A 15,741-nucleotide genomic window follows, 5' to 3' on the forward strand; every position below is an offset into this window, starting at 1 on the left:
CTGCGCCTTCGTTGGCGTCGACGAAGTGGATAAAAAAGGAGCATCAATGCCTAACATTGAAATTAGCTGGAGTATGCGGTGCTCGTCCGGGGGTAGTGCTGTTGATCGTAGGGAGGATGGCATCTCAGGAGCTTCCGTTGAAGGCGCCTGTGGAGTTGTAAATCGAGTCGAAGATGGAGGAGGAAGAAGAGGAGACAACCTTCAGTGAGGGTCAGGCAGACGTTGTTGAGAGGTCTGAGATGAGCTAACTCCCTCTTGGCTGTGACCAACAGATGCTGTCGTTGCGGAAGTTGAACCTGAAGTGGTAAGCTGAGGCCAAAACAGTACGTTGGGGGCCCAGGAGTTAGACCACGGAGACCATGATTCTGGAGTGGGGGCGGCACTGCGCGTTGCACCATGCCCTCTCCACCCTGGTGCCTTCCACTTTTCTTCTGCTGCTGGCTCAGGTGGCTGTGGGCTCGTGGCCACAGAAGAAGTTAAAAGGCCATAAGAGGGGTGACCATCCTGGCTTGGCGGGGAGCTTAACGACAATGCTGAAAGAGATTTTCCCAGAGTCGGCAATGGTGGACCAGGAGGGGAGGTGGTGGCCAGGGCTTGGCTGGGCATGTCCTGAGTTCCTGGGTAACTTAGACGTTTATGTGAAGGACTGGGGTTGCCCGTCGTCTGCTCTGCCTCCTGAGTGTGACTTGTTCCTGTCGTTAGCGCACTCTCTTGTGCCTGCTCTTCTGGCGGCCTCCATCCGGCTCCGCCGCCAATGTTTGCAAACCGTGGAGGAACCCCGGACCGTGGGGGTCCCCTTCGCTTTGCATGGAAGCCTGAACGAGTATTCATTCCCTTGCCTTGGGGCTGGCATTGCTGTGGTGGGCATCCCCCGTTTTTTGGGGGGGTATCTTCAAAAGCACCTTTTGTTTCACCTTGTGTCTGCAGAGGCGTTTTAACCCAACGTCTACCGTGCTTTAGGTCGTCAAGTTGCTCGTCGAGAGGCCGCCTGCGCGGTTCATCTTGGTTCCCGTTATGCAGCCCAGGCATTAACCTTCCTCGTGTACGTTTCGCCTCAAGGCATCGCAGAGTGTGGCTCAAATGCTTGCTCGTGAACAACTGCTGACGCCGAGTGTAGACGATACGTTTCAATTCTTCGACAATCTCATGTGCGGCTTCCGTGGAAAGACGGTCAATTGGTTGAGACGAAGTGAACACGGATGAAAGCAGTTTTTCCAGAAGTTCCAGAGCAGTTTCCTGGAGCATCAGAAGGTCTTTTATAATCTGTATACGCACTGCAGTCGGCAGCAGAGGACTTTCTGGGGGGGTATCCCGTAGTTCTTCAGCATATTTGATGAGGTGATATGCATGAGTTCTCTTGCCCGGTCCCACCAGTTGCCCACATAGGCGAAACACATACTTTGCTGCATCTCTAGCTCCTTCAAGGACCTCCACCTTTCGTTGATCCAAATTTCCTCTCAACAACTCAGACAAGGCGCTAGCTTCTTGAATGCATGCTCCTAGGAAAAGATATACTACCGTGAACGAGTAGTCCGGCGGCATCAAAACAGCAACAGATGCGCAATCTTTCGTCACTTTTGTCAGTCTTAGCAATACTTCTTCACATCGTCGTTGCAGCGCAGCTTCATTGTCACCACTGGCACCTGCCGGTGACTGAAAACTTGCCAAGTCGGCTTTCTGGCACAGCGTCTCGCGCCCTGAACCTTCCTCTTCAGCTAGCGACCTCAGAGGTCCTTTCCGAGGGCTGTTTAGAACAGTGAGCTGACGGTAGCAACGGAGAAGAACAAATGCCACAGTCAGGGCAGCCACGAGGAGCAGGGGTGTCAGTTGTAAATTCCAGTTGAGCCGCCCGAATGGGCGCTTGGCTACGGGGTGAACTGCAGAGGCATTTGCCTGAGTTCCCCATTCTTCCAGCGCTTCATCTCTACTGCCCCGTGGCAAAGGATCGCCGTCCGTGCTACCAACTGGCGCAGCTCCAAAAGGAATTGAAGAGGCTATCTCCGTTTGCTCAGGCATAACCGCTTCGCAGTGATTCCTTGCCTCAGCTGGTTTTCCGATTTTGCTAGTATAAAACGGAAAAATATATTAAGAACGCACATGCTAATCCACCCCGAAACCGGAAAAAGAAACGTGAGCTCCCCATAAACCTTCACAAGGAAGAAATTGCCCGCGCACTTGTAAGATTTGCATTGTCCCTGCAGTGGCGCTGGCCGTCGATCCTCGCCCTAGGCTTGTGCCGTGCACGTCGACAGCTTTTACGGCACCAGTGCATGGATTCAAACAACCGGTCCTTCTTTAACAGATTTCTTTAACAGATCAGCAAACATCGATTAGCCCAATTTCTAGGCAATTGTGAACGCTTTCAATCCCCCCTAGAACTTCCACAAGCATTCACCTACTCGAGTTCGTGGCGGGCAGCAGGCTTCGGTGGAGACTCTTGTTCGTACTCTGCCCATGCAATCCCCCTTCCGATTCGCTCCACACACCATAAATATGCTTTGTAAGTCTTTGCAGAAATTTGCGTCCTTTCGTGGTTTCCGTTCTGTTCGTTTGGAAGAGGGCGGGCTGCAGCTACGGCGTAGCCGGTGTAGCATGGTCTGAGTAGTTGGGCTGCAAATTTCAACTTGCGTGCAGACAGATGTCCACTATAGAGTGTTTAACAGTTCTCCGCAGCTTTAGAGAGTGCATCAAAGAGGGGTTTGGGTGCGATGTGCCTTTTTTGGCCACGGCTGTTCCGCGCGTGCTCGATCTAGTGCTGCCACGACGGGGATTCTCCCTGCACGGGCTCCAGTACTCACCGTTCCAACTCCTGCTGCTGTGCACTCAAGGGCCGAAAACCCACATCTATGCAGGGAAATTCGACCACAATGAAATATTCGATATGCTCGCACCTATGCACAGTGGGCTCGAGATATACATTTGCGACGAACCAAACCCACCTGTACACACAAGCCTGTGAATATGTGGAAATGCCGTGGCGAATAACAATGGCGTCTTCATCGCGTACTACGACTAACCGTCTCTGCAACAACTCTCAAGTAAGAGATGGACAGACATATGAAAGCAGCACGCCCCTCGTCAGCCAATGCCGCAGTCACCGGTGGGGCAGGGTAACTCTCCAAGGGCGCCTTCGTCCGAGTCCTGGCCAAGCAGTTCTAGAAAGCTATACACTACAGACGCCACTCCTTGCCCCAGTGAATGGGTGCCCCCAACCCGCCATCCTGTATCTGAGAAACTGGCGATGCCCTATATGCTTCCTTCTACGCTGGAAAAAACGCTCTGTGCCTTCTATACTGTATGACGGGCCTACGCAGGTCCACCCGCAAAGAGAAGCCAGAAAATGACGAAAAAACCTTATTCCAGACAGCACAGTGCCCCGTGCTTTTCCACGGGAAAGTAGTCATTTGAAGCTCCATCAGGCAAGAAGTGACAAACAGCCTGCCACCGACTCACAATTATGCAATCATCCAAAGGATTTTAAGCTGCTTAGCGCCTATAGGCGCTGCTATGAACTTGCCCGGCTCTCCCAGGGCGGCTGGACCAACACAAATGCCTCAGGTGATGCTTGTGCGATCCACGCATAAGGGAGGCAAACCTGGAGAAAACATCCAACAGCTTTCAAGCGAGGATGATTCTCCAAAGGCAACTTCGTTCGAGTGCTGCCCAGGCAGCTGTAGACAGCTAGATGATGCCGAAGGTAATCCCCGCCGAACCCTGCCGCATCTCTTCGGCAGCATCTATTCTCGCAACGAATAGAGGTATTCACGGCTCCTCGCTGAACCTGAGGAGCTGGACATACCTGTTGACTGAATTGCCTGCTCGTTCATTAACAGAGACGAAGTGGACATGGAAAGAGAATCAAAACTTGGCCTTGACAGGACTCTGGCGATGAGATGCCTGCCCGTAGGCTGGGTCTGTGGTCGTAGGGAGAATAGCATCTCCACAGCGCCCCTAGCAATTGATTGTGGTGTCGTGAACTGAAACGAAGAGGGAGGAACAGGACCTGGCCAAACCATGGAGTGTGGGGGTTCATGTGAACTGACTCCCTCACGCCCGTGAGCCATATGTGCTGTCGTTGAGGAAGTTGAATCTCTAGGCGGAAGCTGAGGTGGAAGCGGTAGGCTGGGGGCCCAGACACTAGACCACGGAGACCACGCCGCTTCTCTGGGGACTTCAAATGGCATTTTATCACCCCTTGTCTGCCAGTAGGCCTCCAACGCTTCTGCTATTGGCGCTGTTGGTTGTGGCCTCGTGGCCGGAGAAGCTGCAGTGCCATAACAGCGGCTATTATTCCAGGGTTCCTTGGACTGGATGGGCCCTAGCGACAACTCCGGAGAAGCTCTTCCTGTCTCAGGCAATACCTGACCAGAAGAAGAGGCGGTAGCCAGAGCTTGGTGAGGCAGGGCATGACCGGCCTGCGACCTTTGAGTTTTATATGAAGGATCAAGGCCGCCTGGTGTCTGCTCGGTCTGTCCAGTGTGTGTTCCTGCCAAACCTGCTTGTGCCCACTCGTCTCGCGCTTGCTGTGTGGAGAAACGGCTCATGCCTCTAAATCGTGGAGGTACCTCGAATTTTGGGAAATTGCTTCTCTGTAGCATTTTTCGGGCTTGGGCGCCTCCGGTAGCAGAGCTCTGGATTCCTTCGGGTTCGCCTTGTTTTGCTGGGGGTTCTTGTTTTTGAACAGAGGCCTCTAGCAGAGTACTTTGAGTCTGCTTCAGGGGAAATCTAACCCACTCCTCACCGTCAATTAACTCGGCAAGCTGCTCTTCGAGTGTTTGTTGAGGTTTCCTGTCTAGATCTTGGAAGTCCAGCCCATGCACTATGTTTCCTCGGGTAAGGCGTTCTTCAAAGTCTCGCAGGCTGTGACTCAAATGCTTACTCTTGAACACCTGAGTACGGCGGGTGTATATGATGCGTTTCAATTCCTCGGTTAAGTCATACGCAAGTTCCGCAGGAACTGACTTGCCTGAGCTTTGGGAATTCAAAACTGACAAAACGGCATTCTCTATGAGTCCTAGGGCTGTTTCCTGAAGTTCCAGAAGCTCCTCCAGCATCTGCAAACGTACCTCATTGGCGAGAGGAAGGACTTCCGGGTCAGCAGCCCATAGATCTAGAGCATATCGCACAAGCCGAGATGCATGCTGTTGCTGCCCCCTTGTGGTACGCTGCCGACAAAACCACTTCAGCTCCTGAGCCGCCTGTACAGTTGTCTGAAGGACCTCCGCCTTTTGTTCTTCAAACTGTCTTCCCAGCAGCACTGACAGAGCGGCGACCTCTTGAATGCCAAATCCCAAGAAAAGATCGGCTACCCTCAATGGTAATGTCGACGGCAGCAAAGCCGCAACAGACGCGCAGTCTTTCGTTGCCTGTATTATCCTTCTCACTACACTTTCAGTCCGTCGCTGCACTGCTAGTTCAAGTCCATCACTGGCACCTGCAGGCGATTTTACGATTGCCCAGTCGGCTCCCATGCACTCCGTTTCCCGCCCTGCCTCTTTCCCGTCAGCCAGCGACCTCAGAGGTCTTTTCCCAAGGCTGATAACTACGGTGAGCTGACGATAACAACGCAGTAGAACAAATGCTGCAGCAAGGCTGGCCACTAGGAGCAAAGTTATCCCTCGCAAATTCGGGTCTAACCGACAAGGTTGCCGCTTGACTGTGGGGTGAACTGCAGAAGCATTTACATGGCCTCTCCATCTTCCCAGCGCTTCATCTCCACTGTCCCAGAGCAAAGGACCTGCTTCAATGCTAACGACGGGCGCATCTCCACAAGGACTCGAAGGGGTTATCTCCGTCTGGCCGCGCATAATCGTTGAGCAGTCAGTCTTCCCCTCAACCTGCACCCCAATTTCGCGGCGACAAAACAGAAGGCTCTGTTGCGAATGCATATACTAACCTATCTCACATGAGACACGAAACAACTACATGGGCGCCCCGTAAACCCGCGCAAATAGAGTACTATCCGGCGCACTCAGCACGCAACAGGCAAGCAGCATTTGGAAGGGAAATCTTTATAGACATATATTTAAGTGTGAGGAAGCGCTTGTGTCAGCTCATCCCATGGAACTGGACAGAGTATGAAATGCGCCTCGCGTGGCGGCTGCCGACGAACCGTGCGTGGGCCTGTCGATTACTTTCTGGGTACTCGTGCAGAGATCGGTTAGTTTACCCAAGAATGCCATCCAAGTGCCAAATTGTTTTCTAAATGAGCTGAAAACATCGTCTAACCTAGTTTTCAGGCAGTAATGAATGCCTTCAGCTTCTAATAGAATATGGGCAATTGCCGGATCCGGCGTGCAGCATGGTGCGTCTGAAGCTTGTATTCGCATTTCTCCGCACCAGCATGGCTTTTTGCGCTAGTGCCAAGTAAGCGCATAACAATTGTCTTCATCTTCAATGCGTGCATCAATGGGTGGGGTTGTGCACGCTTGCATTTGGTGTTGACGTGCAGCAAGGTGTCGTGCAAGTCAGGACTGGCTGCCACTTCTCCGCAACAGCCTCAGGCCCTTTTGCCCTTCTGCTCAGGATGCCTGGAGGGTGAAGGGGATATCAGCTGCTTTTTCTGCAGCTCTTCTATAAGGTGCCGGTGTCCCTACTCTTCTTCAGCTTCCTCATAATATGCCCCTTCGCAAGTACGCCAGTATTACTTACTAGTCGCGCTTACCAGTGCTTTAAAGGCGCGCGAGAATCACTGACAAACTTCTGTTTGCCTAATAGGGGAAAGTGCAAAGTGTCATATTTGCTAACACTTAGACACTATCCAGCTATAGTTTGCCCGGCTGTGCGAGTGTTGTACTCCATTGAAGCAAAGCAAGACTGACTGGACCCCTGGTATGCACACAGTACAGAGTACCCGACAGTCCGTTGAATAGAGGCGAATCCTTAGTTAGGAGCGTGAAAAACCACTGGGGTGATGGCACGGGAAAGCCTGTCAGTGCCATTCAAGAGCCATCTGCACTCTCTCGGGGAGGAAGTGTGTGTATTGGTGACCGGTTTATACCGGCTGGAAAGAGCCTCCTACTGGGTTCACCTGCACTGCCTAAGCACAGCTTCTCTGGTCTTGACTATCGCTTCAAAGCCGGGCCGCTCATAGAACGTGTTGGAGGCAATTAACGGGAGCAATCTGTCAGGCTTTTGAATCCCCCTTAGCAACAGCTCTTGCATTTCGGTATTTGGAACATCTGGGACTTGTGAAGCAACCAGCGAACACCTCATTCCCTGCCAGGGTTACTTCAGCTAGGTACGTAGGTTCAGGATATCGAGCCATCAGCGGACCCCCCAACCGTCCTACGGGTGTGTGGCTAGGACTTCGGCCATACAGCCGGCTCTAAGGCAAAGAAATCAGGGACAATCCAGCCGGATATTGGAAAAAGCGAAGACAACCCTTATAAGTAGGCAAGGCGAAGTCTCAGCAAGGCCTACAACTGCTGAAAAGATTAAAACATCTGCGGTAGTTACTGGAAATCCTCCTAGAGTCAGTCTTAGACTGGAGAGGGGCTAGGCGTTGCGAAGGAATATGCAGGCGGTGTCGCTAGTGGTACCTGAAAATTAAGAATAGTTCTCCGTGGGGGCTTCTAAGAATCGTTGGTTCAACCCCAAATGGACACAGTGGAAGACCACCGCCAGTAGAGCATAAAGGGAAGCAAGATTGAAACAGATTGAGGTGGCAAGTAAATTGGCGCAGAAGTCCCTTCCTGCCAATGAAGGTATATGGCTGTCACCGCTCATCCAGCCGCCAACATATCCATCGATTCTAGGCGAGTAAATACAACTTCAACTACGTACTATGGAGTGAAGAAAAATGCAGCTAAAGTTTTGGGGCAATTTGCAATTCGTGTGGCTTTGGCTTATGGCTATTACTACGGAATATTACGAAACACATGGCCAGCCAAACGAAAACTTGAGAAACGTATTTGAATGAGCATCTGCACCCGTATCAGACATTTCCATCATCCATTTCTATACCGAAAGACAGGCACAGACCTAAAGCATGAGGATGTGTGGTTCTGATAGTGCCGACCAGCCGTGTTGGTCGTAAACCACCCCTGTTTATGGAGCCATGCCTCGATTCTGCGCTGTACAATCGCTGGCTAAATGCAACAACTTTCAGGTGGAAAAAAATTTGCCTTGTGGAGCATTCTAGAGAGATTGAACGATACAATTCTGGAGGCTTCCGTTGTTCTACGGAGCATTCCACGAAGCCTCTCCAGAGAAACTAGGTTGGACCACGAATTCCTTGCCTGGTGGCGAGCAATGTGGCATTTGGGGTAGACGAGTCAATGCACAGCAACTAGCTCTCCTGTATCCTCAGATAATTATAGGCCAGATACATCTACAAACTGTTTGGAAAAGAATGCGGTATAACCTATTACCCCGTCAGTCTACGCAACACACACATGAAAAACGGAACACCCCCGCAAAAAAACAACCCAAGGATGGTCGCCATATGTTATGATTTGGTTTTACTGACTAACAATTATGGATGCATTTATTCTCTAGTAAGCCTTCCAAGAAGAACAAACGTGCTACAAGTTCGGCTCTGTCGGCGCCTCCTCGCACCACCAACAGTTCATCATGGAAAACCATCAGGGAAAGCCTTGAAGGTTTGGAGTATGGCACAGACTAGACAAAACTATTCATAAATTTAATTACAAGGCGAATAAAGTGCATCTAGTTTCAAAGGCCAAATTGGGGGGACCACATTTAGTCGCTTCACGAAGATGGCATTGCATCTCCGGAAGCGACTGATCCCTACCAGTGGCGTGACCTGCATTCTGGGACAGTCATGACGAACAGTGCCAGCCTTTTCGGCACAGTTAACCAAGCAAAAGGAAATGCATAGGAGGTTGTAATAAGAAGAATTGCAGAAGGACAAGTTTCCGTGCGTTAGATCGTCCATTCCAAACGCCTCAGTGCTCGTCTCCCAGAACGGAACCCAGGGTCAATCCTAGTTGTGCGATTATCTCAGGTAGTCTTTGCGTTATTTGTGGCTTGCACCAATTACGTGGGCAGACAGGCGTATTTTTAGATTAAAACTTTACCTTTTTGCATTGCTTCCTAGAAAACATGATCGATGGATGAGTTGGTATATCCCTTCTCTGTTATCCTGCAAAGATTTCTTGATTCTCCCTGACGCTTCCGTCCCACCAACATTCGAAAGCACCAAACGGTAGATAATATGCGTTGCTTCCGTTAAAAAGCGAGCAATATGCCCTTTTTCTCCACTTTAAACGGCCTTGACATAACCCAGGTGGTTGTATAACTGGGCGTTGCACGGGCTATTCTGGAGGCGGATGTCAGCGTCTCGTGCTTCTTTTTTCTACCTATAAACATATAATGGAAGGACAGGTGGGAGAAATTAGGTTGGATATGAGAAGCACTGCCTTCGCCAATGGTGAAAATGCCAGAAGACCTCGTAGGGGATCAGTGGTGAAGGACTCAGAAGACATAGCTTCCTCACACACTCAGGGGAACCAGCAAGGAGTCCTTGTCAAGCGGAATCGTACGGAAGTAAGGAGGCGGCGTGCTGGCCGACTTTTGTTACTTGTTGCTGGGACGGCGTTTGCCGCTGCGCTTCTGATATTTCAGTCCATTTGTCATCTCAACGTCCGTAGAAGTGCACGTGGTCTCTCAACAGCAGGTAGGGAAAAGGGAGCAAAAGGACAACCAAAATATTGTAGACTAGGCACTAGAGAAGAATATGGGATGGCTGGGGGTGCAGTTATGGAATCTGAAGACGCCGAACTGCACGCGAAAGCTTTGGCAGTCATGCGGTCTTTTGTCGCCTTTACCAAAGCTAGTGAACACGCACTACGAGGGTCCAGTGATGAAGTGAAGAGAAATACAGTATGCTTTCTTGTCAGTCTTTTTGTGCAAGAACTTACCGCTAGCGTTTTGTTCCCAGAGAGTGCCCCCGCTGATTCGGAACATACTTTCCGCCTACCATGTACTACCAACAGTGAAGCAATGAGGACTTCGAAGCAGTCTTCGCCGGATTCTGACCCAAACTCACATACTAGATGGGAGACTGAAGTGGCTGCAGATCCTGTGCTAGACTCCGACAGCATGTCTGAACTGGAGGTGCGTGACCAATTTTCTGACCAACTCTCTCTCTTTTATATTAGTGAACCGCCACCTGGTCTCAGTAGCGAATCTTTGACACCATCAGCAACCCCTCAAAATAACCCTTGGCATAGGCTTGAATCCTCTTCGTCTCAACGTATGGAACCGCATCCAGTCGCGCCCCTAAATACAACAGCATTATCGAATGCTCGAAGGTCAGGCGAGCCATCTAGTGACTCTTACAGTTTGGCGCATGGCGAGGCGTGGCGTAACATTTGGTCTAGTTCTAAGCCAGGATCGTCTTCAGTTTCGTCAGCAGCAGAAGGTATTACCACTGTGTCACTGTGGGAAATAACCCCTATGCCGTCCCAAGACATGGTCCAGCGAGACGCAAAGTCTGACGTATTGTCTGTTCCTGCATCTTCTTCGTCGATGGGCATGCTGCCGCAGCAATTACTCGTACCTTCAGGCAGGCTGTCAAAGGCTCCAGGTGGCCACAGGCCGCTCAAACCGTTCTACGGTGTGGACTACGGAACGTCGAAGCTTAGCCCCCTTACAGCTACGCCACCATATGAGTCTCCAAGTGCAAGAAGAGAGTCTCCTTTGCTGGCCAGAAGTGGGATGGCAAAGGCTCCAGGGTCAGAACGTCTGCCAAAGCAGACTTTTCACGGTGTGGCCCAGGGTGAGCCAGCGGTGGTGGGGATGGCCGCAATTCCCTAAAGGCCAGTGGCATCCCACCGTGAGTCTATCCCACACCCAAAATTTGATATGTGGAAGGCAGAACCCCCGACAAATGCTTCTTCTACTTAGGCACCCCCCTGCGTATAAATGATCTTGTCTTCCACTTCGAGGAGCGATTCACCGGGAGCATTAGTTCTTGCACAGAGAAAACCGGTGCAAGCCAACTGGAATCATGCGTTGTATTCATGCGATGCTGCGCGGATAAAATCACCATCAATTCCTGAGGGGCAGCGAGAAGCTCATTTTTGTAGCTGTCATACCGTTGCCTTTCCTTGCTTCATTTCCTTTGCCCATTGTGACGGTGACACCTGCAAACAGCATTCGCAACGAAGCGGGATTAACGCCTTTGCCGTAACTGCGCGTGTCAGTTTCAAATGCTTGCGTCATTTTATTTGAAGCCGGGGGTGCTAATAAAGCCGTTTTGATGACAAATATGCTTATAATGGAGAGAAGCGGGCGCCAGTGGTGCTGCGCATGCCCAGCCGTCTGAACTCTCTTAATCAGTAAGTGATGCTTTCATGCATGTGGCAAGTTGTACTTGACTGAGTTGTAATAGATTTTTCACTCTTTGCGCCTTCCTAAACAATGCCCAGATAAAGAAGCTTGGCAACTCTCCCCCAATAGACCGATCAAATCTATTCGCACAGTGAAAGCTACTAACACGAAGATAATTTAGTGCATTTGTTTCCCATGCGTACGCGTGTGAACATTAGTGACGCGCGAATGCATTCAAACACTTGCTGGCTGTTCACGTCTGGATCTCCTATAGAGGGAAAAACTGCTCCTCATTTGTAGGCTTTGCAATGGTGCTTGTGATCGGCTCCAAGACCTCATATTCAAAATGCAACGTCTCGCTAATGACAAGAGTTTAGAAGGCTGGAAAAGCGGCGTATATTGCCATACATTCAGTAGACTGTACACTGACGAAGAGGGGGTGCGCTGCACCTTGCGGAAAGGTTTCGGAATCATGGAAGGCAGATCTGCTGGTGCACGCATGCCGTTTGCTTCTTTCCCGCATCAGTTGACCTTTCGGTTAAGCAAGGGACATCTAATGCGCTCTCCTCTGATCAGCACTTGAGCAAAGGCACCGATAAAAACCCGCATATCTAAAATCTCCCTAGCCGAGTGAAAATTTGCAGCAGCCAGCTCACCTGAAATCAATTACTCCCAACGCTTCAACACTGAGCACGCGTGGAGTTGCAAACTGTCCCATACGGAGTACCGACGCCACAATGATTAGAAGCGGGATTGTAAGTACGCTTTGAACACGATGCTTTCCTAAATCAAGGGGTGAATGTAGGCATGTGAAAACACAATGCTTGATTTCTTGAAAAGGTTTGCAAATATGCCACAAAATTGAAACTTTTTCATCAGGAGGAACTCCTTTTGGCACCTCCCACCTTAGCGGAGGCTGCAGTGATGGGTTTCATCGCCTTAGGAGTAGGTAAGTATTTGTATCTAGGTACATACCTGCCTTCGTTGCTAGATACGTTCTGTGTAAAAGCATGCAACTCGCCTATTTTGGCTAGCTTTTAAAGCGGAGAAAAGGTACTGGCTCCAAGCGATGCACGTGTCTACAAGACCCTACTGCATGAGCAGATAATGCAACGCCTTGAGGCTCTTAGAATAGGTCTAAGGAACAGGAACTAACTAATATTCCAACACCGAAAGATAATTTCAATTGCAGAGAATGAACTGGAGACATGTAAGAGACACTGACACTCGATGATGTAAGACGAGCGTTTCTGTGGATACACTGCGCGGCAGTTCGAACGTGCCCAGAAAGCAGTGGATCTAACACAATATTCCCAATAAATTAGTAAACATATCTTAACAAGAGCTATAAAATTATAGCTGAGTGCCTTTTCTCTGGCTGGTGCGTCAGAGGGCGCGTCTCAATGCGAAGCCTCACCTAGCCCGCAGCATCGGTTGCGGGCTCAGGCCATTGGAACACATGGCAGTTCTCAGCAGTGTTCTTATTTGAGCTATCGAATCAAATAGCAGTAATTTTCATGCAAAGCTATTTGCAGTGGGCTGGACTATAGTTGTTTTCTGGTCTGCACGGGAACGGCAATATCACAGTGCTTACTGGACAGCGTGGGGACGCCTGCAGTAGCATTGAGTGGCAGAAGTTGAACAGCTGGAACACTGCTCGTATGGGTGAATACATGCAAATAATTATGTTGAAGTCTCATTTCGTCGTGTGGTTTGTCCCAATGGAGCGTACGGAACGGGCGGGCGCCAGTCTGTTCGAAGGACCATTGGTTTCCCTGGAGTGATTGCTCACTCCTACTGCTCTTCAGGCAATTCTATGCATATGGCTTGTGATGACCCCCGTGAGGCATCGGAAACAAGTTACTTCCAACGTCGGCGCACAACGTGTCGACGCGCAATGCTGGGACCGACGGAAGTATTCACGCCCGATGAGTGGGCGGGCTTGCCTCCTAGAAGCAACGAAGACGATACGCAGTTCTTGGAAGTCGTTGAAGGCAATGCGGCATCATGGGGGAAGGACGAAATCCGCAGCAGAGGCTTGAGCGCCCGACCCGAGCGGAATTTACGGCAGAAGCGCAGACAAGCTCTCGCTCTCGTGGGGTTTGGTATACTTGCACTCACTTTTGCAATCCTCCGTTGTGCGATCAAAGGTATCCCTAGTAGGAAGGCGGGTGGTGACGTGAGGTCTCTTGTTGGGCCGAAGCGGGTAGACGCGCCGGCGGCTTGCTTGGGGGACGGAGGTGATTGGTTTGAAGGGCGAGGTGCGCCTGATGCAAAACTCTCAGAACAGGAGTTACAGAAGAAAGCTTCTGGCTTTATGAACTCTTTATTGACGATTGTGAAGTCCAACGAGCCTGTTTTGGTTCGAATCCCCATGCAGACCCGAAGCAAAGTTCTCTCTCTCCTCCTCACCCTTTTTGTGCAGGAGTTGGCCGCATTAGCATCTGTGATAGGCGAGGATTCAAGGGCTGCTCTAGTGCACACGGTTGGCGAGGTAAGCATGATAACGTGCCGCCTAGGAACGACAATTACTAGGAGGAAGGGAGGCGTTTGTTCGCGCCGCCTTCAGCTTTACCTCTCCAGTATCCTCCGCCGCCTTGAGCTGTCAGGACCTCAAGGTTCCTTTTTGCCTCCCACTGAGCGCCTTCAGAAGCTACACGAGCTGCTCCTTTTGCAAGAGGCGATGCTGGAAAACCTCAGCGTGGCGTTCAACAAACTTACTAGACTGCTCTCTTCCGGGTGCGATCCCGATGATGCTGGTTTGATCGCGACGACAGCTAGGCTTGGGGACTTGCTGCACATTAGGAAGAAACACATACTCAGTGACCCTCTGCTCAGCCGGTGGCTACTTGAACGCGAAAATCAAGGCAAACGTTTTGGCGTTGCCTCGCCAGGGTATATCACTCAACTTAGGCTTCGGAAACGCCCGACTGTTGAAAAGATGCTCGAGGAACTGACGACTCTTTTATCCGTAAGGGGAAAACAGCACACAGCAGGACAGCACTGTGCACGCGTTGTAAAGGCAGAGGATCGCACTGCGGAACATGATGAGCCGCCGTCTGAGGAAGCGGAATTGCAGGAAGTGGAAGAGTCCACAGTTTCCTCTGGGCATCTGCTGGAGTCTGGGCACGTTAGTCAGGAGCCAAGCTTCTTGGGCCAGGCTGTCATTCCAAGCCATCCAGTGCCAGCTGCTTGGTATGAAGGTTGGGGATTTGGGTATTCCAAGCAATTCTCATACGATCCAGAACTGCCTAGTAGCGAAGTACGCACAACATCTGCCTTGCATCATACTAAAGGAACTGCAAATCTTGGTCTTCTTTCTCTCCCTTACGCTTTTTCTGATCCGTCGCCTCATTGGGTGAGTGGCTCGTGTACTGTTATGCTCCCTGTCTGCCCTGCAGAGCGAGTCTACGGTAGTACAGCTCTCCGTCGACAGTATAGTAACACACTCCAGTAATCTGTTCCCCTGTTGTGCTGTGGCCGCAGTGGTCTGCGGTGGATGCAAGTACCTTGGCGGGAGCCTACGGTCCCCCAGAACCAATGCAGGAAGGTTTCTTCAGCTCATCGTTGAGAGAGCCTGTGCCCATGACAGTAGGGCAGCAGAACAGTGTGGAAGAGACTATTTCCAACCCTTTCAGTTTGCCTGACATCTTCGGCATCATGAGAAACAGCTTTGGTATGCACCGAAGGTAAGGTGGTGAACTGTCACGTTTCTGTTTGAGTATCTATCGCTCGTGTCGAACCCTCAATTATGGCATGCTGACATAAGAGACCTGAGTTTGTCAGTGGAAAAGCAGGCAACTTCTGAACATTTAGAGCCAAGGGCGCACGGCGAAGAAAGAGTGCCAGAGATTCTTAGGATTTCGCGGATGGTACAAACCGCTACCCCTTGTGCAGACAACCTAACAGGAAGCTTATTCTGGGGAGACACGGGTGACGACTTTTGTGTCTAACCTTTGGACTATTCAGAGGAGCTGAGGCTTGTTTTGAATGATCGTGGCGGCCGTTTGCTTCCGATGGCTTCGTAGGTGCCCAGAACTGTATATTGCTGATAACCAGAGCTCAGCAATGGGGCCTGGGCACTTGGCTCGGCGAACTGACAGAAAGATGCATTGTTCTGCTGCCCATAAGTGCCACCGCGACGGAGAGGTCCACTGTTGGGCTCCTTTGACCCTGCCACAGACTCGGAGTTCATTTGCTCTTTGCAAGCAACTACATATACCTTATCGGTCTAGAATGGATCTACGACTTACGTGGATAAACGCCTTTGCCCGTTAAAATTTCGAATGCTGTGCTATTCGACGTTCTCTAGGCCTCGAGTAGCATAGCGACGGAGCCCTTCGCTGCCACCACGCACTCCCATGGGAGCCTCTGTTTGGTTTCGTCACAAGAAAGCATCCATCCAACTATCTGGCATTTCTGAATTTGGCATGCAATTTTCCC

At 50.7% G+C, this 15,741-nt stretch overlaps 4 protein-coding genes across 4 annotated transcripts; 2 read left to right on the forward strand and 2 right to left on the reverse strand.

Moving 5' to 3' along the window:
* Nucleotides 1–201: 201 nt before the first annotated feature.
* EAH_00019350 (hypothetical protein) lies at nt 202–2,016 on the reverse strand (the record flags this gene model as incomplete). The annotated part of the gene is made up of 1 exon (XM_013397310.1): nt 202–2,016. One exon carries the CDS (start codon nt 2,014–2,016, stop codon nt 202–204), a length of 1,815 nt encoding a protein of 604 aa, XP_013252764.1.
* A 1,721-nt stretch (nt 2,017–3,737) lies between these two features.
* On the reverse strand, nt 3,738–5,807 carry EAH_00019360 (hypothetical protein, conserved; the record flags this gene model as incomplete). Its single annotated transcript, XM_013397311.1, has 1 exon — nt 3,738–5,807. One exon carries the CDS (start codon nt 5,805–5,807, stop codon nt 3,738–3,740), a length of 2,070 nt encoding a protein of 689 aa, XP_013252765.1.
* A 3,562-nt stretch (nt 5,808–9,369) lies between these two features.
* Nucleotides 9,370–10,782, forward strand: EAH_00019370 (hypothetical protein, conserved; the record flags this gene model as incomplete). The annotated part of the gene is made up of 1 exon (XM_013397312.1): nt 9,370–10,782. One exon carries the CDS (start codon nt 9,370–9,372, stop codon nt 10,780–10,782), a length of 1,413 nt encoding a protein of 470 aa, XP_013252766.1.
* Nucleotides 10,783–13,120: 2,338 nt separating this feature from the next.
* On the forward strand, nt 13,121–15,326 carry EAH_00019380 (hypothetical protein, conserved; the record flags this gene model as incomplete). Its single annotated transcript, XM_013397313.1, has 3 exons — nt 13,121–14,560; nt 14,785–14,974; nt 15,268–15,326. The coding sequence occupies 3 exons, from the start codon at nt 13,121–13,123 to the stop codon at nt 15,324–15,326; spliced, it is 1,689 nt and encodes a 562-aa protein (XP_013252767.1).
* Nucleotides 15,327–15,741: the final 415 nt, after the last annotated feature.

This window comes from Eimeria acervulina, genomic scaffold (assembly GCF_000499425.1).
Source record: "Eimeria acervulina Houghton genomic scaffold, Eah_scaff130, whole genome shotgun sequence".
NCBI lineage: Eukaryota > Apicomplexa > Conoidasida > Eucoccidiorida > Eimeriidae > Eimeria > Eimeria acervulina.